Consider the following 25570-nt stretch of genomic DNA (forward strand, 5'->3'; position numbering starts at 1 on the left):
CTGTAATGGTCTTTGGGTTTTGGTGGTAGGAGGTGATACAGACATCCCTCTTAGGGCTGAGGCATGCTCCATTTAGCAAAACAGTAGCGGTAGGTTCTCCTTTAGGGCCTGTGAGTGCCCCAGACACAGGTTCCTGGAAAGACTTATAGTATAGTTCCTGTGGAGTAGGGCCTTTAGACAGCGGAAAAAATAGTTATGCTAAAATGAGTAAAATAACACGATTGAGATATAAATGAGCATATTGGTTTATTTTGGCTCCAATAAATATGGCATATACTGAATGGCAACTGCCTATAACAGTACAAAATTTCAAATATTTAATGCTTTTAGTCACTCCTTAAAGATATGTGTGGTTGAGGGAGAGTGTAGCCTGCTAGTGGGTCTGGGAAATCGCTCAGTGGATAAAGAACTTGCTGTGCAAGTGTGAGGGTCTGAGTTTGAATCCCCAGAACCCACGTAAAACAAGGCCTGGTGGCACACAGCTCTAGTCCTAGCACTTCTGCAGTGAGATGGGACTGCAAGGACACCAGAAACCACAGAAGTTTGTGGCCCAGCTAGCCTGCTATCCACTGCAGCATACCACAAGAGATACTGTCTCAAACAACATAGAAGGCGAGGACTGATACCAGAGGTCATCTTCTAACCTCTGTACAAACGGACACAAACAAGCACACACACACACACACACACACACACACACACACACACACACACACACATCATTTACACACAAAGACTAAAAATTAACAGTTTGCATATACTTTGGTATGCCACACTTTTTTTAAGACTATAAACTGTGTCTAAAATAGTTGAAAACTGAAAAACTTCATAGCACATATATTCTGTTGAAAGCTAAGTACACCTAAAATAATGTTTGCAAACAATATTACCAGGAGATTCAAAAAAACTAATGTGAAATTTGAATGTGTCTGTCATCTGTCCTTCCGTCCTTCCTTCCTTCCCTTCTTTTTTTTTTTTTTTTTTTTTTTTTTTTGGTTTTTCGAGACAGGGTTTCTCTGTGTAGCTTTGCGCCTTTCCTGGAACTCGCTTTGGAGACCAGGCTGGCCTCAAACTCACAGAGATCTGCCTGCCTCTGCCTCCTGAGTGCTGGGATTAAAGGCGTGTTCCACCACCGCCCGGCTCCCTTCTTTTTTTAAGGACAGCAGCCTCCCCTCAGCATTCGTTCTCTGTTCTCACAGGGCTGATTGTACAATTTTGAGTAGCCAGGAAAAGCCTAAGACACCCAAGCAGCTGAAGAACAAGCATTGTTATCATTAGAATGATGAAATCAAAAATAATAGAATTGTTGTTTCCTAGCCATTTCAAAATGGTACCAAAAGGGAAAAGAAACACAGCAATAAGATTATATTTTGTCTTTGTTCTCAAAAGTAACATATTCTTTATGAGGATAAATAATGTGTTTCACATAGACCACTCGCAAGTGTCCTAAAGAAACATGCTAGATCTTACAAAATTCTTTCAAAGTAATAAGTAATTTTCCATATGGAATCATGATTTTTTTTTTTAAGTGTAGGGGATTTTCATACCTCTTTTAGCCTTCTTTGGCCTGGTAAAATGCCTTTGTCCAAACCTTTACAAAATAATTGGAAAAGGAAGAGTGCTGTTAAAAGAATGTTATTTTTCAACAGTTTGCCAAATAATGTTTATATAAGTAAGAAGAATAAGCTGTGAAGTGAGGGGAGCCTTGTATGTCACACGAAAAAACCAGCCCCGCTCCTCTTTCCTTTTACAAAGTTGAGAGTTAATCAGACGCCGTGGAAACGTGTTTGTATTACATAAAGCCCTTAGATACTTGGAAGAGAACAAACATACTTAAGAATTTTTTTTCTTTAATATTGCACCACATTCTCACCGATGGCAAATCCATTTAAATGGCCCAGGACACAAATGTTCACAATAGATTTTAGCCTGCGTATGTTATGCTTTCTAAGGTATTTTCAGTTTTATGAAAACCTTATAAATAATCAAACATAATTAAGTAGCATTTTCAAAACCTGAGTGTGGTGATTTTTAAAAGGCAGACTGCATAACTTTTGATCATCTAATGAAGTTTCTATAAACCTAACAATAACTGATGTCATGTACTTCAGCCCAGGATATTCCTTCCACTTCTGAGCCCTCAAGCGGCTTTCACTTTTTGTATAGTATATGGATGCTTATTGTAAGCTAGCTCTTACCCTAAATTCTATAAGTAACTCTCACTCGTGTGTGTGTGTGTGTGTGTGTGTGTGTGTGTGTGTGTGTGTGTGTGTGTGTCTAAAGGAGGTCCTCCCACATGCTAGGTAAGCATTCTACCATTGAATTATATTTGGAGATCTTCATTTCACTTACTACTTAAAAACAAACCTGTGAGATACGCTTTTGTTTAATACATAAAAATAATCACATTTGAAAATAAGAGTGGTGTTTGACACTTAAAGAATTTTCTTAAAGTACACTGTAGGCGGTATTCCCATCTCAATATATATGTATTCAACTCTAAAATTCAGGGTTGAAGTATTTTTACACATATACAGACTAGATGTCAGAATAAACTGTTTTCCTCAAAGTGGTAAGAACGATACTTATGTTTTAATGAATAATGCTTGCAGTGACTTCTCTTGCTTAGAATTCACATCAAATCATGCATAGTTTATTGCAGTGCTCTGAATGTGAACTCTAGAACAGAAATAGAATAGAAAAAGCAAGTTTGTTGGTAAATGTTTGTTCTCAACTCAATTCTGTTTTTGACCCTGTTAGTGTCTCCCATTCTTAACTTTCTTGTTTGTAAATGCCTTTTAAAAAAGTTTTATCTTTAGTGGGTTTTCTTCTGGGATACAAAACTATCTCAGCAAATATACATTGCCTCAGTCTACCAGTCACTAAGTGCTTTTTCGAAACTCCGCCCCTGTGTACTTATAGATCTGAAAGAAGTTTTAATGGTTCCCCAATATTGATTTTCCAACGATGCCCATACAATAGCAAATTTCTTACCAATTTGGGCTTCTGACACTTTTGGAATGGGGCTAGATTCCTGTGAAAGGTTATGATTACCTTATTTCTGTCTCTCTCTCTTTCTCTTGTATGTAGTCATATGGAAAAGGAGCCAGGAGGAAAAACAGGTTTAAAGGCTCAGACGGAAGCACGTCATCAGACACCACCTCAAACAGCTTTGTCCGCCAGGTAAGGGAGCTCTCAAGTCCATGGTCTTGAGAAGTAGATGTAAAATGAAGTTTTTTTTTTTTTTTTTAGTGGTTTTAAATTCTCACTCTGAAGATTTATGCAATATTTTTACTTGAAATCGAAGTGAAACGCGTGCAGTTTAATGTACTAATGAAAATATTTATGCTTCAAGTGTGACTCTGAATAATAATTGCATTCTTGCCTGGCAAGTTGGGGAGAATCAGCTGCAGAATTCATTATGGAGCATTTTCTTCTCACAGAAAGACAGAAATGCTACAATGGAGTGAGTTGTGAGTTTCGGTAGTCTTTGGGAGGGGGGCATCTGTGCCCACAACTATGACATGGCAATACGGATCTTTCTTTAGCTTACTGTCATCTTCCTCCTCCCCCTCCTCCTCCCCTCCTCTCCCTCCTCCTTCTTTCTGTGGCTTTGGATTGAGAAAGAGAAAACTGTCTTTGGTCTTGAATGGTTCTCACTTCTAAGGTTACATAGATTGTATGATGGCTTCACATGCAACTTAGCTGTTTGTTGTTTTTAGAGATTGAAGCAGTCTTCATGTCAGTAAATTATGGTAAAGTCTTGCCCTGCAGAAAGCATCAGGCTGCCTAATAAACACTCATGTATTGCAACAGAAAGTACTTCAAGTCCCAGAGGAGGCACACAGTAGTCAGTCCTCCGAGGGACATGGTCAGTGTTACCTCATGAGATACAGGTGAGCATACTGAAGCTTCATGAAGTGTGTGGGTGAGCATGTGTCATCTGGCACCTCCCAGTGACACTGGACATAGGAGAAGGATATTTAGGAGAGCATGCTTTCCTGGCTGATTGATGGTCAGTTTCAGACTAGTGAATCTGTATATAATTCCTTTGGATGCAGCTCATTGCCTAGATCAATGGTTCTACTGGAAACACTGAGTGGCTTCTTTGGATGTCACTTGTTTCCAGTACCTCTTGGGTCTTTTATCAAGAGCCCAGACTCTGCTCTTGCCCCATGTGTCTTTGACAGGAGTCCTCTATGAATCCTGTTTTGATCTTTTGTGTTTTATTTTTGATTTTGTTGGAGATCATAACACTTGACCCTTTCTCTATCTCAGTTGATTCTGATGACTTTACTGACCCTGTCCCCAAGAGTTTCATTCAGGCTTATTTCTCACAGTAGACCACAGTTGGCTTTAAACATGTCTGCCTGCTGTGTCTATACTTACTGGTTCCATAGCAGTGATATGAATAGTCCTTATACAAACACAGGTGATTTTTGTCCAACCATCAGTCCCCTCTTGCACTGTTTGAATACGGCAAAGGCGCAGCCAAGCAACTTTTACGCAACTGAGAAAAGAATTTTATCTCTACCCATTGGGAATTGTTTTGGTTACAAGAAGTCAAAAAAAAAAAAAAAAAAGACAGAAGGTTACTAAGGAGGGAAACTTGTTTGCAAAGAAACATTTAGAAAGAAAAAGATCAAGCCAGGTGTGGTTCCCTAAGTGTGGTCCCTCCTAGATCGATTTTTCACTGGTGTCAGGGAGCTGGACATAGTGTGAGGAGCTTATGGTAGGTTTGCTTGTCTGATGGTAACATACACAGAACTGGTATTAGAGTCCCTCGGAAGCCTGAAGGGCCTGGGATTTAGTTATTTAGCTTAGGTGAGTCAGTTAAAAGGAAAGTAGCCAAAGCCTTTTACATGTCAAGCTCCCACTTTGATTTTGTTCTTGGGGTAATGGGACTGAACCTGGAGAGTGCAACTGCAGAACTCTGAATCATTGCATCAGGGTTGAGCATTGGATGATGCAGAGCAGACACCTCTAAGAGTCTTCGGAATAGGAGCTGCAGTGAGGCAATAGATGACGCCAAGCAGCTTGAGGCAAGTGGGTGAAAACTGAGGTGTTTCAAATGAGCAAGTTATAGTGAATCAGAATTAATGGTGTGGAGCCCATCATTGCTCCTTTAAGCACTTAATTGAAAGGCCAACTCCTTTTCCAGCCATCTCTTTTTGCCATGTGTTCCTCGTATATGAAATTTTGAGATTTCAATTCACAAGGAGGGATTTCATGGATTTCTGCACTGCCTATGAATGAACTAGAGTTTGTTTTTCCTATCTATAATGTCTTTTTTTTTGACACTGAGTTCTTAGGAAAGTATGTTTGAGACACAATTGTGAGTGACTCGGGCAGCTGTTCAATCATTTAAATCTAGATATTGTTAAAACATATGTGAGCATGTAAGAAGGAAAAAGGTCTAGTCAAAAGAGTCAAAAACTGGAGGGCCTCTTCTAGAATCTCAATGGAATGAGGTACTTTGTATGGCACGGATCTGGGGTAGCAATTATCTAAGCAGTTCATCAGAAACCTGCTCGCATCATCCAGAGCAAAGCCCAGCGGCCTGGCAGGGGCTTCGAGTTGGAAATTATACTTTTTTTTTTGTTTTGTTTTTGATAATGTAATCTCCATTGCAACGGCATTCCTATTTTCCTGCCATATGAAATTGAACAAAAGCTACTCTGACATGGTTAGATTCCTAATAGAAGTGGATTGGGGGAGTGTTTGCAGAAACTCGTGGCCAATGGTAGGAGCAAGCATGCTAGGTTATTATAGAATGTGAAAATGTTCTTCTTTTTGTCAGTAACATGTTTGTTAAACAAGTATTGGTTATGTACCTGTCTGTGGCTAGGGGGCATTTATAATTAGTATTAGAGGGATATTTGATCACTAGAACTGGAATTTATTTTCTTCTTTTCCATTTTTTTTAGTGGAGTCTTGCTGTATTACTCAGGCTGGTATTGAACTCATGAGCTCAGATTATTCTTCTTCCTCAGCCTCCTAAGTACCTGGGACCACAAGCATGAAGGTTATAATGGCATTATTTAACAGAACTATTCAATTAGATTCATTATGGTATTTGATTTAAAAATAATTTCTATGTAATTTGAAAATTTTAGAATTCTGGGTTTTTTGTTTGGTCTTTAATGTATTACAGTACATAGGCTTTAAAAACTGGGAAATGGGTACTTTTAGGTAATTATACTACTCATAGTTAAATGGTTTAAAAGCTGGGGCTATGACAATTTAGGATAAAGAAATTAAGATCTCTCTCTCTCTGTCTGTCTCTGTCTCTCTGTCTCTCTCTGTCTCTCTGTCTCTGTCTCTCTCTGTCTCTCTCTGTCTCTCTCTCTCTAACTAATAGAAAATCAGGGAGCTTATTTCAGATGACTTGCTTCTCCTGAAAAATCATGTGTAGAACCCTACTGAGATTTATGTGGGGAAAGCTTCTTCATGGGGGTCAATAAGGTTAAATAAGATGAGAAGTTTGGGGTCCTAGTTTGAGATCAGTGGCCTTGGGAAATGAAGAGACAGCAAGGAGGCTGTATACACAGCAAAAGGCCATTTGAGGACTCAGCAAGAAAATAGCCATACACCTAGGTCTCAGCCTCGGAGCCTCAGGCTCTGGTACTGTGAGAACATAATTCTCTCTTGCTTAAACCATCAGGAATCTGGCATGGCTGCTCATGGCACAAATCTATTTGTGAGGTGTGAAAGAGGTCTTTCTTTTTTAACTTTCAATTCTTTTTTTGTTTTGTTTTGTTTTTTTGTTTTTTTGAGACAGAGTCTCACATTATAGCTCAGGCTTTCCTGGAACTCACTCTGTGGACCAGGCTGTCCTCGAACTCACAGAGATCTGTCTGCCTCTGCCTCCCGAGTGCTGGGATTAAAGGCATGCACCACCACTGCCCTTCTTAACTTTCAGTTCTTGCTCTTATTGATAATGGATTATGTTTGCTAAGAAGCATGTAACTCATGTGCTCATATCAGTGGGCTCAGTCAATGGACCCATACAACCACTATCACAAAGAGTCAACATTCCACACCCAAATCCCTCAGCTAACTGCTTTCAATCTGTGTTCTCTCCTTCTTAAAGACAACCAAGTTCTTCCTTCCTGATATGAATTCATTTTACTTCTTTTGAGATTTTAGGTAAACTAAATTGCTTTATGTCTAAATTCTTGCACCCAGCTTCATAATTGGTCATAATCATCCATTGTGGCCATTTCAATACTTGGTTGATTTTCTTTGCTGTACAGCACTGCATTGCATGGGCTGTGCCACAGTTAATTTACATATGTTGCCCTTGATAGACACTGGCTGCTTTCTCTTTGAGGTTAAGAAGACAGTGCTGCCGTGTAAATTCTGGGGTGTATTATTGGCACATATGGATGTACTTTTGTGCAATAAATACAATGAAAACTGTGATCATATGGGGTGTATATGCTCAATAAGGTCAGTAGTGAAGAACAGTTTTTCAAAGTGACTGTCAATTCACATTACTTCTGGCAACATCTGGCCATTTCACTGTTCACAAGTAGCCAGCACTTGATGCCAATATTTTATATCTCAGTCTGAAAGTGGGATGGTTATTCACTCTGGTGTTAGTATTGACTTGCTAATAATTAAGCCATAATTTCTCTGTAGCTAAGAAACATCTGGGGAGTATTATATATAAATACACACAATCTGAAAGATCTTCTGAGGATTTTATAAAATCATTCTTTATACTAAATATGTCATTAGCCACAATAACTAGATTTATACATATTTGATTAAAGTTGTATCATAACTATTGGAATATGATGAAGTTTTAGAATTTATTATAAAGTGGAAAAAAAAGGCTAAGCAATAAAAGGATATAGTGCATTTTCCTGTGGTTAATTTTCAGATTGCTGTTGTAGTTTTTCCAGTTGTTGTTGTTGTTGTGTGTGTGTGTGTTTCTCTAACTAAGCTTAATTTTTAAAAAGAATCCTTATTCTTAAGAAAATAAATGCCTATTAGGAAATTTCTGCTTTGAGCTTCGAAGTAAAACTACAGCTACCACAAAGAGCAGTTCTGTGCCAGGCACGGGCTCCATTTTGTCAGGCACCTCTCATTACCCAACCATGCAACCATCTTTCTGGCTTTGGGAACCTATTTGGATTCAGTGATAGTTCAGGGATTTAAGGTTGACTAACTCCTGCCCCTCTTGAAGAGTGTATCTCTTGAGTACATCAGTTTCATGCTAGAGCTGGGCTTGGTGTTGTGTCCTGAAGGGGCCTTTGCTCACAGGCTTCTTGGCTGTCTGTTACAAACATCATGGGATTTCCCATGAGAGAGTGGAGAGAGAGAGTTTACTCTAGGCTCTCCTTCTCTCTCTATGAGCTGTCATGATGTGATGGACTACCAAAGATTCTGTGTCACACATTTTGACACCTGTCCTGACCTGTACTTTGTTAAAGTGTTGACTGGAAAGAAAGCTAATTATGTGTTTACTCTGCCTCATTTGTGTATGTTGTGGGTAAACCGTCACCTCGGTATGCTCTATGGGCAGTACATCCTAAACTCATAATTTTCATATTTTTCTCTTAAATCAGTTATGATCTTGTGAGATTTGTTCCAAATGGTTTCCTCCAAGAAGCAGGAAAATAGTTAAATGCTGAGTCTGAGTGTTGCCTCTCCCATTTGTATAAAATCAGTTATGATCTTGTGAGATTTGTTCCAAACGCTTTTCTGCAAGAAGCAGGAAAATAGTTAAATGCTGAGTCTGAGTGTTGCCTCTCCCATTTGTATTTGGCCTTTGGATGAATAACTAGTTTTTTTTTCAAGTTTTTGTTTATTCTTTGGTAATTTCATACATGAATACAATGTATTTAGGTAATATAAATTCCTCAATGACTCTGCCTTTTGACATCTCATCATTTTCACATGGCAAATAGGCCCCTTCCAAAAAATTAGCTTTATGTATTACAGAAGTTAAAACCTGTATGTCAATTAGAAATATGCAAATAAGCACCATTTACCCATTCACTACTATGACTCAAAAAATGCAATTGTCTGTTTGGAACATTTATTAAAACATCAATAAGTAACAAGGATTCTGGGAGAAGTACTGACAGCTGACTTTTATTAAGTGTTACGATGTGTAGGCCTCCAATTCTGCAGTTCAGAAACCTCAGGCACAGGCAAAGAAAGTAATTTAGTCACAGTCACATCATAAGGAAGATTGCATTGGGAATTTGAGTCTAGGCAGCTGATCCCAGATTGTTTTCTTTTTTTTTTCTTTTTTCTTTTTTTGTGACTTTACACTCTCCTGTAACAAAAAGACACAGATTAGTGGAAATCTATCACAAGTGTTTAACTTGCTTAGCTCAGGAGAAATGAATACCATTGTTTTTAGAATGAAACACACTGTATTATCTTCTTTTCCTTATTGTGGTATCAGAATTCCCAATAGAAGCCACTTGGGGGAAGAAAGGATTGGGTCGCAGTTTCAGGGGCTGTCAGTCCATCATGGTGGCTGGAGCATGTGGCAGAGACTGCTCATGTCTTTTTTAAACAGAGGGCTCTGCCTGAGACCAGAAGGGGATGTCACCTTCAAGCACATCCCCTGAGACTCATCTCTGTGGTCATGCCAGTCCCAAAGGCCCCACAACCTCGCAAAGCAGTGCCACCAGCTAGAGGAACCAAATGTTTCATACATATGGTCCTACTGATTTTTTTTTTCCAAGACAGGGTTTCTCTGTGTATCCCTGGCTATCCTGGAACTCCCTCTATAGACCAGGCTGGCCTGGAACTTACAGAGATACTCCTGCCTCTGCCTCCCAAGTACCTGACTATAGGAACATTCTATGTCAAAACCATAAAGCATGTGAAGACACTAAGTTTATCTCAACTCTGAACTTTATTTAGAAGAAAATGAGGGTGGCCTTAGTATTATAGTTTCACTCTGTGTTATGACTTCATTTTTACTTGTTTATTTATTTATTAGTTTGTTTGTTTAGTGTGTGTGTGAGAGAGAGACAGAGAGGGAGAGGGAGAGGGAGAGGGAGAATATGAATGTGTGCGACTGTGGTGCTTCTGCATATTTGTGTATGAATACATGAGTGCTGGTACATGTGGAGACCAAAGAAGGATGTTGAGAGTCCTGGTGTATCTCTCCATCTTAATCCTTTGAGTCAGGGTCTCTCACTGAAGCTGGTGCTAGGCTTGTGGCCAGCAAGCCCCCAGTGATTTTTCTATCTCCACCCAACATAATGTTTGGAATCTGGGCATGTGTGCAACCATGACCAGCTTCTAACAAAGGTGCTGAGATACAATCTCAGGTCCTTTTGCTTAAGCTGCAAACGTTCTTCCCCACTGGGCCATCTCCCCAGCTCAGCTCCATGACTTTTTAAATGCCAGCATCCCTTTATTTCTTCCAGCAAAAATCGCTTCAATTCTCAGTTCGTGTCACATTTCAGTGTACCCCACCATTCCTGTTGGTAACGAGAAGGACAGACACAGTTGGAAGACTCTTTGTTTCTTTCTCTCCTTCCAAGAATTTGCAGGAACATGCAAATTTTAGAATTTTAGGATTCTGGAAGCTTCCATTCTGTGTTAAACAAACAGAAGTGAACTTGACTGTGAATCATCTGTAGCCTGTGCCGGTCTGTTTGGAGGACTGGCTATAGCTGACGTGGTCCCAGAAATCATCCAGGTCCTGAATCTGGGTGAGGCTAGGCAAACATTACACCTCGTTTTATGTGAGGCTGCTTCAGAAATAGTTTATAGTCCACCAGGGCTTGGCTTTATAAGTAAAACAAATACTTTAATGCTAATGGATTAAAGGGCAGAAAGTGTTACCCATGACTTACAGACACCGGATGGCAAATCAATGAGGATTGTTCCAATTGTTTATGTACTAAAACGTGTTGAGTACACAAAGCCCTTGTAATTGTGTACTGTTAAGATAATTGGAGGTACTGAGGTTGCCTTTGATTCTTATATAAGCTCTGTGCTCTCTGGCTGTGTTTAGAACAGATGAGTGGATGACAATCTTCATTCCTCATTATTTCTTAATTTATTCCACGGATCAAGTTTTCTTATAAATTCAAAGAAAGAAGGTAAAATACCCAAGGGCTGTTGTTCAGAAAGAAAACAAAAATATTTTAACACCAGAGCCTAATGGGGTAAATTAGTTTACTGAAAGACAAAAAAACAGCTGAACTAGGAATAATTGTTGCGCCTACCTGGCATTGAAGGGTAGAACATTTGTGTTGTTCTTTTCCATAAGAGTAAGTGTAGGAACCCCTAACTGTATACATTCTTTGACATTGCCAAGGTTAAGGAAAACTATGCACACTGTGGAGAAGTGTGGTCGTGGAAATTAGAGCAGCTGTGGGGACAGTGTGGGAGACAGTGTGAGAGACAATATGAGAGACAATGTGAGAGACAGTGTGAGAGACAGTGTGGAAGACAGTGTGAGAGACAGTGTGGGAGACAGTGTGAGAGACAGTGTGGGAGACAGTGTGGGAGACAGTGTGGGAGACAGTGTGGGAGACAGTGTGGGAGACAGTGTGGGAGACAGTGTGAGAGACAGTGTGAGAGACAGTGTGGCAGAGAATGTTCGTGCTTATTCTGCAGTATTTTTGTCTCTCTCTTCCTCCCTTCTTCGTCACCCTCTCTATCCTCTTCTCCTTCATCCCCATCTCCCCTTGTCCCTCCTCCTTCCTCACCCGCTCTGTCATTTCTCCCATCCCACCCCTGCTTTCTGCTTTTCTCTTACTCTCCCTCATTCCCCCTTCTTTTCTTTCTCCATTTTTCTTTCTTTCCTTTCTACTAAAATTTTTTTATTTATTTTACATACCAACCACAGATCCCCCTCTCATCCCTCCTCCTGCTCCCCTCAGCCCATCCTTCATCCCCTCCTCTGGAAAGGTAAGGCCTCCCATGGGGAGTCAGCAAAGCCTGGTACATTCAGTTGAGGCAGGTCCAAGTCCCTCCCCACTGCACCAAGGCTGTGCAAGGAGTCCCACCATAGGTAGTGGGCTCCAAAAAGCCAGCTTATGTACCAGGAATGGACCTGATTCTACTGCCAGGGGGCCCCTTAAACAGATCAAGCTACACAACTGTCTCACCCATGCAGAGGGCCTAGTCCAGTCCCATGGAGGCTCCGCAGCTGTTGCTCTAAAGTTCATGAATTCCCACTAGTTTGGTTTGGTTGTCTCTGTAGGTTTCCCCATTGTGATCTTGATTCCCCTTGCTCATAGAATCCCCCTTCTCTCTTTTTGACTGGATTTCTGGAGCTCGGCCTGGTGCTTGGCTGTGGATCTCTGCATCTGTTTCCATTAGTTACTGAATGGAGGCTCTATGATGACAGGGTATTCACCAATCTGATTACCAGGGTAGGCCAGCTCAGGCACCCTCTTCACTATTGCTAGTAGTCTAAGCTGCGGTCATCCATGTGGATTCCTGGGAACTTCCCTAGCACCAGATTTCTTCCTATCCCCATGGTCTCCCTCTATCAAGATATCTCTTTCATTGCTCCCCGACTCTATCCCTCTTCCAGTTCAACCATCCTGTTGTTTCCTTATGTTCTCATCCCCCATCCCCTACCCTCTATTGCCCCCCACACCCAGTTTACTCAGGAGATCTCATCTATTTCCCCTTCCCAGAATGATCCATGTGTCCCTCTTAGGGTCCTCCTTGTTACCTAGCTTCTCTGGAGCTGTGGATTGTAGTCTGATATTCCTTTGCTTTACATCTAGTATCCACTTATGAGTGAGTACATACCATGTTTGACTTTCTGAGTCTAGGTTACCTCACTCAGGATGATATTTTCTAGTTCCATCCATTTGCCTGAAAATTTCATAATGTCATTGTTTTTTACTGCTGAGTAGTACTCCATTGTGTATATGTACCACATTTTCTTTATCTATTCTTCAATTGAGGGGCATTTAGGTTGTTTCTAGGTTCTGGCTATTACAAATAATGCTACTATGAACATAGTTGAGCAAGTGTCCTTGTGGATGATTGAGCATTCCTTGGGTATATGCCCAAGAGTGGTATCATTGGGTCTTGAGGTAGATTGATTCCCAATTTTCTGAGAAACTGCCATACTGATATCCAAAGTAACTATGCAAGTTTGCACTTCCACTAACAGTGGAGGAGTGTTCCCCTTGCTCCACATCCTCTCCAACATAAGCTGTCTTCAGTGTTTTTGTCTTAACCATTCTGACAGGTAGAAGATGGTATCTCAGAGTTATTTTGATTTGCATTTCCCTGATGACTAAGGATGTTGAGAAATTCCTTAAATGTCTTTCAGTCATCTGAAATTCCTCTGTTGAGAATTCTCTGTTTAGCTCTGTAGCCCATTTTTTAATTGGATTGTTCAGTATTTTGATGTCTATTTTCTTGAGTTCTTTATATATTTTGGAAATCAGCCCTCTATCAGATGTGAGGTTGGTGAAGATCTTTTCCTATTCTGTAGGCTGTCATTTTGTCTAATTTACCCTGTCCTTTGCCTTATAGAAGCTTCTCAGTTTTGGGAGGTCCCATTTATTATTTGTTGCTCTCAGTGTCTGTGATACTGGTGTTATAGTTAGGAAGTGGTCTCCTGTGCCAGTGTGTTCAAGAGTACTTCCTACTTTCTCTTCTATCAGGTTCAGTGTAACTAGCTTTATGTTGAGGTCTTTGATCCACTTGGACTTGAGTTTTGTACATGGTGATAGATATGGATCTATTTGTAGTCTTCTACATGTTGACATCCAGTTATGCCAGCACCATTTGTTGAAGATGCTTTCTTTTTTCCATTGTATAGTCTTGGCTTCTTTGTAAAAATCAGGTGTTCATAGGTGTGTGGATTAATGTCAGGGTCTTCAATTCCATCCATTGGGCCACATGTCAGTTTTTATGTCAATACCAAGCTGTTTCATTATATAGCGCTGTAGTAGAGCTCGAGTTCAGGGATGGTGATACCTCCAGAATTTGCTTTATTATACAGGATTGTTTTAGCTATCCTTGGTTTTTTGTTTTTCTATATGAAGTTGAGTATTGTTCTTTTGAGATCTGAGCTCTGCTATAGGTTCCTGCCATGTTTGGCCAAGATTCACTAACTGTTTGAACTGATGACTTCTATAGGTCTTTGAGTTGTACTGACTTGTACTGGTATGTGAGAAGTTGAGGCTTATGAATCCACACCATTTTTTTCCTGGAATTTTCAAGGACCAGTATTCTCTGTGGTTGTCAGGGAAGGACCCAGGCACTCATCTGGGATTCTGGCTCACCAACATATGTTGTGGTTGTAATTCAGTAATCCTGTAGCTTCTAAGGGCTTCCAGAATGCAAATCAGAGTGACAACATGGAATGAGGCAAATATTGAACAGAAGGTTGCGTGACACTTTTAGAACATGGTATTCTAAACAAATTCCATCATCTCCCAATACCAGTGTTCTTAGTTCTGCTTCTCTGGATCTTTTATATTTGTTCAGATTGGCTTTAAATATAAATGATTAATCACAGAGACACGCAGTATATTTTTCAGTTTTGTTTTGCAAAGGCAGATTAAACTGTGATAATGGTTACAGACTCCAGGCCTGCGGAGACTGGTGTGTTTAAGGCTGGATAAATCTTTCAGCCCTTAAATACTGGCTTGTTGCCTTGTTATCCTGCATCCGTCACAAACACAGCTATAAATAAGAAGCTAGTAGATTTACTGCCTCTGATTTCCTGTAAATGTCTCTCAATCCTACGAGACATTTGCTTGCATTTTGTGAATGGCAGGATCTGTTTTGTGTCCTTTTAAAAACCATGTTGAAGCATGTCAGCATAAAAATATTTACCTTTGTAAGTTTCCCTGCTCTTTCTACAGAGCAAACAAGTGTAACAATCACTATGGATACACTAGTTTTCACATGTCTGTGTGAACATATTGTGTATGTGTGTGTGTGTGTGTGTGTGTGTGTGTGTGTAATAAGACTATATTATGTAAAAATTTTGCTCACTCTCAGAATTGTTTTTATCCACGTATTTGAACACCCACTCTATAAACTATCCTGGATTAGATCTCCATTACTATTTTGTGAATTTTGGCATTGAAAATAATTCTTGTATGCACCCTTTTTCCCACTGGGATAAATATATCTCTTTTAAACCAAGAATTATTTTTGCAGGTGCTTTTATTTTTTCAGCCTCACAGATATGTTTTGAATTGCACTTTCCCTCTTTTCTTCTATTTTTATTCATGTTCAGCTTGGATAAAGCCATGTGAAGTTTTAGAAGTTGCATAGACTAAGTGAACTGCATGGGAATAATTGAAATTTATTCAGATAATCTAATACAGAATAACTAGCCATTGTGACTAGGGAAATAGTTTTATTAAACAGTGAAGTTACAGAAACGTGTGTGTTTCCATTAAACCCAGCCGAAGATCAGTTACTCCAAGTTAATTATTCATGTTCTTCACAGGTGTCCTGCCTAAGGTAGGAGTCTCATATGAGCGAGGAAAGGGTCCTTTTTCTGTCTTATACATGGGTGAGAAGGGCCAACTCCTGTCCACATGGATTGGTTTCTGGAAATATTCACATTTGATAATTCTTGGATGATGAAAAAGCCATTTTTTTAGATTTTGGAGTAAGTGTGAAAAGTATTTTCTAACTTCCACCCCAACAGGTGAGTCCTGCAGTTTTCTTTGTCATTGTCTGACACCTGCCTCTCAACCCCAGTTCATCATGCTTCCTGTCTTCCGCTTGTGTGAGCATTCAAGGATCAAAGGAAAAAATAGGAAGTGCATCACAGGGTATTTAGGAAGCTCTGAGTCCTCCAGGCATGCACATTTGGGATGACAATGATAGGTCTTTGGGAAGTCACTGTCCCCCGCCACAAGCTGACGACCATGTCACATAATCCTGTTCTGAGGATTATGCTCGTATAGGGCTTTCTGTATCTCCTCCTGTCCTTGTGTTCTTAGTGCACAGAGGAAAGTCCCAGTGCCTGGTCCTCCCTTTCTTTTGCACCTGTCACAGGAGAGCGTTGCTCATTCTGACAAGGACACTACGTTCTGACCCTGCTTCCTCCATCCTCACGGCCCTCACCATCTTCGCAGGCTTTCTTTCTTGGAAGGTTCTGCCTTTCTAGGTCTGGGGTCTTTATCTTCTAGACTTAAACTTGAGCTTGACACCCAGTCACATTTCCTCATCACTGGAAGGTTTGCTGATTTCTCTTTGGGCAAAGTCTTGCCTCTTGAAATCAAAAAGTGGTAAACATACTTTTTCTTTAGTACCCCTCGCCACCTACACATGCAAGCAATGTTCAGTTTGAAAGCAAAGTGTGGCATAGGTGACATGTTAATTTGCCAGGGCTGCTGAAACAGAGCTGCCATACTGGATGGCTTCAATAAAATGTAATAACATCACAGATTTTTTATTAGTTTTATTAAATAAAATGCCTAGAGAAATCAGCTTAATAAATTCAACCAGTATCTTCATTGAGACCCATTTCCGTTTTCTCTATTTCATGGGTTTTTCCTCTGGATTATTCTGTTTATTCACAGTTTCAAATCCCTTTTTAGAGCCTCAATAACTTGTAGTTCATGCATGTCAGAAATCTGTAAGACATGTACAAGGCTTAGAACTTTAGTTGGACATGGTGACACACAGCTGTGATGCCTGCACTTGTAATCAGTGTTCAAGGCAAGTCTGGGCTACATAGGTTTTTTTTGTTTTGTTTTGTTTTGTTTTGGGGGCTACATAGTTTTAAGATAACATGGTCTATGTTGTAAGACTCTGTCTCAAACAAACAAAGAACACACAGAAAACCTGACCTGGGGCTTTTGAAGATTGAACTCATCAGTGTAGCTGAGAATCTGTTTACCTCTGTAGCATAATGTCTGATAATATAATACACCAGACCCTTTACATATGAACAGGACATGAATTGTCTTAGTTGCATGAGAGCTTCAAATATACAACACTTCTACATATACATGCATATGAATCTCCTATCACTTGGATTTTCCATTTACCTTCTATATTGTAAATGAGGTTTATATTTTATTATCAAATGATATACTTGAGTCAACGTCCTTCATAGTATGATAAAATTATTTAAAAGCAATTGTTTTATGTATATGTGGCATATGTATGTGCGTGTGTGTGTGTGGGTACATGTACACAGTTTTGTACATGCAGATGGAGGCCAGAACTCACTGTTGTAGGTCTTCCTCCATTACTTCCTACCTCACTCTTGAGATAGGGGCTCAGTCTCTCACTAGATCTGGAGCTTACCAATTCAGCTATATTGGCTTGGCCACCAAGCTCCAGGCATCTTCCTGTCTCTGACCATTCAGCACTAGGATTACCAATGGATCCTGCATCACCAAGCTGTTATATGGGTGCTGAGGATTTGAACTTAGATTCTCATGCTTGTTCAACAAGTCCTTACCCACCATCAGTCACTTCCTAACACCCACTTAAAGTAATTCTCCTACTTCCAGTTTTCAAAATCCATGATAGAATCCTTAGAGTTACTACTTCAAGCTTGCAGAAATTTAGCACCAAAAGGAGGCTTCCTTATGAGTCTCACTTAATCTTTCCCCTGACAGTTACAGGAAGAGCTGTATCAGGAAGAAATCCACATCCTAGGTCAAGATGCCCTGCTATGTGCTTGTTGTACAAAATATCCTCAAAAGATCCCATGTCACCTCTTGCTGATTTATTTGATGGTGCTCACTCGTTCACCACAGTGTAGTTCATATTCCTTTCAAGATGTTATTTCAAGCTATGTTCCTTTGCTAAGTAGAATGTGCTTAGGGAGTCAAGTCTAGATAGCTCTATGAAAGGTCACGGAGCCCCATAGATTCCTAGTATCACGGGCTGGACTGGTATGCTTTGAAATGAGTTCCTGAAGGACCTCATGTTCACTGATGATTGAGTACTATGACCTAGAAGGGCTCAGGAGATTATACTGGGTTATAATGAAAAGCAAATGAGGTAGGAACCAATTCCCAGGAAAGTAATAAACAAAAGCTTGGCTGACTAATACATAAATAGCTGTTGCTGTGAACCTACAGGAAGTATGTGCTAGAAGAGCAAAAGAAAGCTCTGGATGAGTTTAAAGGAAGTAATGCTGTGTTTAAAAAAGCAGATCCAGAAACCATTGGAGTAATGATCAACAGTGATTTCAAACAATGTAAGCATATGGTGCATTTCTGAGATGGAAAGTTCCTGTGTGCTTGGCATTCGAGATCATGGGGAGATCGATGGGCAATGAGGCTGGAGGCTTGAGGGAGTGCACTAGAATTTCAAGGGTCCTTGTGTCATCATGTCCTTGATGCCACATCCTGAAATCAAGAAGGGTGTTAAGACTATACATCGGTAGCCAGGCTTGGTGGCATATGCCTATAATCCTAACACTGTAGAAACAGACACAGAATTGAGAATTTGAGGCTATCCTGTGCTATATAGTGAGAGCCAGTCTCAAAAATGTATCCAAATCATCACTGCCAACAAATGAACAAATAAATGTGTGTCCATAAATTTGAAAACCAAGTATTGTCAAAGAAAATATTTAGATAAAGATATACTGATCACTACATGCTTTCAATGTGCCCACACTCTTGTATACACTTGAGTTATCAGTATGTCTTAATGAGGTGAATCCTGTGTGTATCCCCATGTAACAAGATGGAGAGAGACCTTGATAACTATTTAGTTTGTCTCAGTTCACACACCTGAAAGTATATAGCATTTATTATACCAAATTAGTATGCTTTTGGTCATGTTTGGGCCAAATGGTGAGATGGCCCAAGGCAAAGCTTTAGAAACTATTGAGGAATTAGGGGATTCTCTGTTTAATACTGAACATAGTTAATGTATCTGAAAATTCTAAAAGTATTAATTTATTCTGTCTTACCTTTAGTTTCACTGTGTGTGTGTGTGTGTGTGTGTGTGTGTGTGTGTGTGTGTGTGTGTGTGTTTGAGAGAGAGGGGGGGAGAGAGAGAGAGAGAGAGAGAGAGAGAGAGAGAGAGAGAGAGAGAGAGAAAAGAGTTGACCAGAGGACAAGGGACCACTTTAATAATTAATTAATCAATCTGTTTTTGCAATAGGGTCTCTCACCACCTTGGAACTTGCCAAATAGGCTAGGCTGACTGGCTAGTGAGCCTTAGGCATCCATCTGGCCATCAGGCCAACTTTTAAAAATGGGCTCTGGGAGTTCACCTCGGGTCCTTGTGTTTACATTGCCCAAGTCATTGTCTCAGCATGGTTTCCATTGTTTTAAATGAGTACTTGGATGCAGAGAGAAGCCATGGCATAGGTAGATGTGAACAGAGTATGGGGGAAATGAAAGTCAAAAGTTCTGAGAGACAGACCAGGACCTGGGGGTAGGATTTGAGGGCCTCTGCTCTGTGAGGAGTGATCCCTCCACCTAGACACAGAGGGGAAGGAATTTCACATTCTTTGGAGGTGAACAAGGAAAATGGGTCCAGAAAAAGAAGACTGGAAAGACTCCTTAGATGGTGCCTACCTGCTTGCTTGTCTCTTCCTAGAAGTCTGAGGGCTGACGGGCCAGACTAAATGAGAGACGAGGGCGGGGGAAAGCTGACATTCTATACAGACAACTGTATTAACCAGTTTTGCCATTTTAAAAACATCTAGGGGGCCGGGCGGTGGTGGCGCACGCCTTTAATCCCAGCACTCGGGAGGCAGAGGCAGGCGGATCTTTGTGAGTTCGAGGCCAGCCTGGTCTCCAAAGCGAGTTCCAGGAAAGGCGCAAAGCTACACAGAGAAACCCTGTCTCGAAAAAAACCAAAAAAAAAAAAAAAAATCTAGGACTTTTTAGCAGATAAAACCACGTGCAGTCCCATTGATGGCCTCGCCTCAGAGAGCTCCAGTTGAAGGTTAGTGGGCTCCACACAGCTGCTTCTTCTAATGCCCAGATGTGGCTTTTTCTGTGGATTTGTGTAGACCCCTTTGAACTCAGGCTAACAGACCATTTTCTCTTGCACAGAAGTAGTCATTAGTGGTCTTATAATTTGAAAATTGCCCATTCCTCCTGCCTCGGGCCATTCGTTTTGGGGAAGAGTGGGGTTTCTTTCTTTCTTTTTGAGAAAATTAGGTTTCTTGGTTACCAAGAGACACTGACCTTTGCCCCATATACTCACTGTCTTTTTGAAACCTTTCTTAGTATTTATTAGAGAACTCCAAATGTTAATACTCTTTCAGGAGATGTTTATAATATTTTCATAAAACAGACCAAAGCAATTCTACTAGCATTTCCCTTTCTTTCTTTCTTTCTTTCTTTCTTTCTTTCTTTCTTTCTTTCTTTCTTTCTTTCTTTCTTTCTTTCTTGTGCACCAGTCTGAAAATGTGACTTATAACATGAATGTAATAAACTGCTGTGACAGTGTTGTGAAAAAATGGCATGTGGTCTGATATTCTGTTTTTTCAGAACCACACATCTGTGTCTGGTCTCTTTTATTCAAAGCAGAAGAGTGCCTGTGGATTCAAGGTTTGAAGGTGCTTTGTTTTATTATGAAGTAATTTATTTTTTTGTGTGTATGTATATGTGTGTATATGTGTGAGGGTACAGGTGTGGGGAGGCATGTGCTATGTGTGCATGGATAGATGTGGGTATATGTGTGTTCACATATGTATGAGGGTATAGGTGTGAAGAGGTATGTATTTTCATGTGTGCATGTATACACATATGAAGGTCATGGGTTAATGCTGAATGCCTTACTCAGATTGCTCTTCACCTTATTTTTTTAATATGTTGTTTTTTAAAGATCAAGCTTGCATATATATGGATGTTTTGCCAGCATGTATGCATGTATATCATATGTGTGCCTTGTGCCTTCAGAGCCTAGAAGGCGGTACTGGATCCCCTTGAGCTGGAGTTACAGATGTTTGTGAACTGCCAGGTGGATCCTGGGAACCTAACCCTGGTCCTCTATTAGAGCAGCCAGTGCTCTCAACCTCAGAGCCGTCTCACCAGCTCCTCTACCTTACTTTTTGTTTTCGACATCATCAGCCATTGAACCTGACACTCACCAATGAGCTAAATTGGCTGTCCAGAGAGTGGTGTTCCACTTAGTCCACCCACCCTGTGCTAGGGTTCTTGATGCGAGTGACCACACCTGGCTGCAGCTGCTGCTGTTGCTGCTGCTACTGCTCTTCCTCCTCCTCCTTTTTCTCCTCCTCCTTCTCCTCCTCCTCCTTCTTCTTCTCCTCCTCTTCCCTTTTAATGGTGCTGCTAGGGATTTGAACTCATGTGCTCACGCTTATGCAGCAGGCATTTTAGAGATTGAGCCATCCCCTGGCCTTTGCAGTGGTTACTGTATTTTGTGTGTGAAAACAGCATGAACGAAGGCTCTTTCACATTGCTGACTCCACAAGGCTTTACTTGTGCAAGGTTCTCTCTATGGTTCTCATGCTTCTACTCATTCATCCATCCATTTGCCACCTTGTGATGTGACTTTGGCAGGCAGTGGGGTTGGCATAAGGTAAAATGATACAACTTATACAGTGTTGGATGTCCATTATTATGGGCTCTACAGTGGAGGTGGATGGGACACAGGGTTGACTAGGTTATCCTACCACGAGGAAATGGTGTGAGGGCTTTGGGAGAAAGTTGGGTTTAAGCTGGATACTGAAAGATGAGGCTGTTTTCTGGGAGAAGAATCCTGGAGGTGGCAGTGCCAAACTGAGATAGTGCCTCTTACATAAAGGCAAAAGGAGAGGTAGTTTGGAGCTCACCTGCTGTGGATGGGAAGCTGCAGGGATGGCAGAGGAAGCCATCTAAGTATAAGGAATCCAAATTTGGAGAGTATTGGAAATAAAAACAGAGAGCAACGTGGCACTGTACTTGAGGTTTGCAGGCAGTGCATATATGGGATAACCCTGTTTTTTTCTCTTCAGTACCAGTATCCCATCAGGGAAGATGCTCATGTGTCTTTAAAAACAGACTTGTATTGCCCATCAGTAGCTGCAAGGGAATTGGTTCCAGGACCCCTAGAATCCAACATCTCTATGCTTCTCTGTGGTATGAAATGTGGCATTGCTTATAATTTCTGCACTTGTTTCTGTAAGCTTTATTATCTCTGTATTACTTATAATGTCTGACACAAGGCAGATGCTGTGTCTCTAGTTGTTAAACTGTATCTGTAGGAAATAATGACAAGAAAGATTTTATATATGTACACAAAAGACACATTTTAAAAATTTTACAAGTATTTTCTATATCTGGGACTCAGAAGATAAACTATATATTGGTCCTAAGTGAGCTGTTCAAGAATCACTTTGTCCCAGAAAACATCAAACAAGACTATGTTTTCAGAGTTTTCTGTTAGTCTGACGCAGTTTAAAGGGCAGCGTGTTTATTAACAATCACCACATGCTTTCACATTTTCCCTCAAACTGACTTCAGATTGACCTTCGATGTTTATATGTCTGTGGTTTGAAGAGCTGTAAGTTTCTGGGTCAAAAATGTTGTATTTTATTTTAGAGTGTAGATCAAAAAGGGTCTATTGAGAAACTCCTGTACCTTATAAAACCTATCTAGAAATTGATCTTATGTCAAAGTGGACACAGATTTCTCTCTGTTTGTATATGTGTGTGTGCGTGCATGAATTATGCATACGTGTGTGTGCATGTGTGTAAAGGCCAGAGGATGACCTCAAATGTCATTCCTCAGATGCTGTTCATCTTGTTTTTTGGAGAGCCTCTCACTGGCTTAGAAGTCATGGTTCTGGCTAGTCTGCCTGGCCAGTGAGCTCCTGGGCTCCACCTCTTCTCCTTTCCGGCTGGTTTTTATTTTTATGTCTTTTCCTTTGGGTTCTGGAAATCTAACTCAGGTCCTTATGCTTGCACAACAAATACTTCAGTGCCAGACTGTCTCCAAGCCCAATGTGTATATTTCCTTCCATGAATGGCATAAGGTTTGTATTATGAATTTGGATTCCTTAATGACCTAACATTATTATTGTTGTTGTTTGTTTTGAGACAGTCTCCCTTCAGAATCCTGCTTGACTAGGAATTCACTATGTAGCCTAAGCTGGCCTTGAACTTGACATCTTCCTGCCTCGGCCTTCTGAGTATTGATATTACAGCCATGTGCTTAGTCACCACAGCCAACTAACACTATTATTAGTGTCATAAATATTTCTTTACTACTTGGCAGTGGCAAATCATTTTTAATTTGTGCGTGCATATGTGTGGGTGGGTGGGTAGGTGGATGTACTCACTTATAAGTATATGAGCAGAGACCAGTGGTTGACTAAGGATCTTCCTCTGTGGCACTCCAGTTTATTTTTAAAGCAGAGTCTCTCACTGAATTCAGAACTCAGTGTTTGGGTTACACTGGCTGGTCAATGAGTCTCCAGTATCTAGCTATCTGTGTCCCCTAGCCCTGGGGCTGCAGGTGTGCACTATCGCACTCAGCTTTTATATGGGTGCTGGGGATACCAGCTCAGGTCCTCAAGACTGTATATCAGGAAGTTTACCTACTGAGCCATCTCCATAGCGCCAACAGTATTAAAACCTAAAACTACAGCAGTTCATGGACTGATTAATAGTCCATGCATTTTTGAGTTATATTGTTTCAATTTCTAACCCCATGAATGTTCCTAGACATGCTTGAGAGGTTAGGCACAGCTGTTATTTTGAGTATGGTTATGTACACGTGCATCAGTTCTTTTGGATACTAAGGCCTGGTCAAGAGAAGGACAGAGAATAACAATAGTGTTGAGTGATCCAGCTTTCTGTAGGATGGGGAAGAGAAGAGTGAGCAGGACCAAGTTCTTAGGAGTCACTAAACCTACTGGGTCTTAACCATTTCCCTTCTTAATTACTGAGAGCAAAGCTGGAGAGTCTGTGGTGCCCCACTGATGGGGGAGGGCATCCCCCAGCCTTCCATGTTGCCATACTTTATTCATTTTGTTTTGTTGCTTGTCATTTATTCTTTCTAAAAATTAATTTTTTCTTTGACGATTTCACCCATGTCTATAGTACTTTCCCACTATTCTCACCTCCCATCTCCCCTCTGCTCCTGTCAATCCTCCCCCTACAAATCTCTTTCCCACTTTCATGTCTTCTTGTTTTGCTTTCTGATCTACTGAGTTCAACCAAGGTCATCTGTGAGGCCACTGGTTTGAAGCTCTCCATTAGAACCTCCTAGGCTTAGCAGTGGGTACATAACTAGAGGTAATGACGGCCCCTCCGTTAGAATCCATTCATTGACCTGGAAGCCCCTTGAGCTCCTCCCTAATCCCTGATTGACTGTTGACAGGCCCAATCTTGTGCAAGACCGAGGTAGTTTGCCATATCCATTGTGAGATCATGTTTGCAATGGCTGTATCATGCCCTGGATATTGATTTGTCAGCCTTTCCCTGTCTTTCAGCTCTTACACTCTTTCCACCCTCTTTTGTTGATGTTTCTTGAACTTTAGAAGGAGTGGTGTAAATGTTTCATTTAGAGATGAGCCCCCATCCATCATTTTTTTTTTCTCAGCACCTTGGGTACCCACGAGTCTCTTCATTCACTGTTGTGCACTGCAAAAAGAGACTTCTCGGGTTAAGGCTGGGATAGCATTTATCTATGTGTGGAAATACAGATGTTTATAAGAGAGTTTGAGACTGTGACAGTCCAGCCAAACAACAGTGGTAAGTTTCTTCTGAGGGCCTATGGTCTCCCCAGGATGAGTTTTTGACCAGGTTTACAGTGTCAGGCATGGGTTTCCTTCTTTGGAGTTGGCACCCAACCCAATTAGAGAGCAGCTGTTTGCCCTCATAAGCGCGAGCCACTATTGTACCTGTGAGAGCATCTTGCCAGTCAGGTTTGTAGTATAGTCCTCAGGGTTTATAGCTTGGTGGGACAACTGGTGCCTTATTTCCTGCTGCAGCCTTCACACAACCTTCTAGCCCGAAGAAGTCTAGACAGCAGGGAGGAATTTCCCAGCTCATTTATACAGCGAGTTCTCTATATCTTGTAACCAGGGAGTGTGGTGTCTTCAGCAACAGAATCTCATCATTCTCTTGGGCAACCACAAGGAATGACAAGAAGCTGTGTTGTTTAGTGGAACTTCAGGGCTTCTCTGACCAACAATGCCTGTGGAGATATTCCCCTACCCTCTTCACAAAGGGGAAGATGGCTAGTATAGTTTTTAGCTTCTTAGGGCGAGTATCATAATACAGCTTGTAAGATGTGTATGTGCAGGTATGAGAGACACTTTCATTGTTTTCTCTGTCTGAGCTACTCAGCCTTACAACTTATCTCAGAAAGTTTGTGTTGACTGTGAAAAACAATATTCGAGGCTTTACTGTTCAGTCCCTAAGGGACCTGGAATACTTAGGTCAACTCTGAGCCCCTTTGAAAAGTGAGGACAGTGATATAGAATGGCACAGGGCCTGGCCAGATGGGAGCAAGGTCAGCTCTCTCATAATTGCTGTCATTATCAACAAATGTATAGGTGAAGGAAAATCAGCAGCAGTCCATAGGTTGCTGCAGTGTCAAATCAACCTATTTTACAAGCCAATTAGGCTTCTCAGCACAGGTCCCCAGGCCACCTTCACCCAACCCTGTTCTAAATACTGTGCTCCCTCTAAGCACCTCTG

At 40.8% G+C, this 25570-nt stretch overlaps 1 protein-coding gene across 8 annotated transcripts in view; it reads left to right on the forward strand.

Annotated features, from left to right (window-relative positions):
- The window catches only part of Cacnb2 (calcium voltage-gated channel auxiliary subunit beta 2), a 434620-nt gene that overhangs the window by 78353 nt on the left and 330697 nt on the right, over positions 1-25570 (forward strand). For all 8 annotated transcript variants that reach the window (XM_052729661.1, XM_052729665.1, XM_052729658.1 and 5 more), the window contains one exon: positions 3091-3183. In XM_052729661.1, coding sequence (XP_052585621.1) covers positions 3091-3183 — 93 coding nt within the window. The remainder of the gene's footprint in view (positions 1-3090; positions 3184-25570) is intronic.

Source organism: Peromyscus californicus, unplaced genomic scaffold (assembly GCF_007827085.1).
Source record: "Peromyscus californicus insignis strain IS unplaced genomic scaffold, ASM782708v3 Scaffold_8__1_contigs__length_139910024, whole genome shotgun sequence".
Taxonomy (NCBI): Eukaryota; Metazoa; Chordata; class Mammalia; order Rodentia; family Cricetidae; genus Peromyscus; species Peromyscus californicus.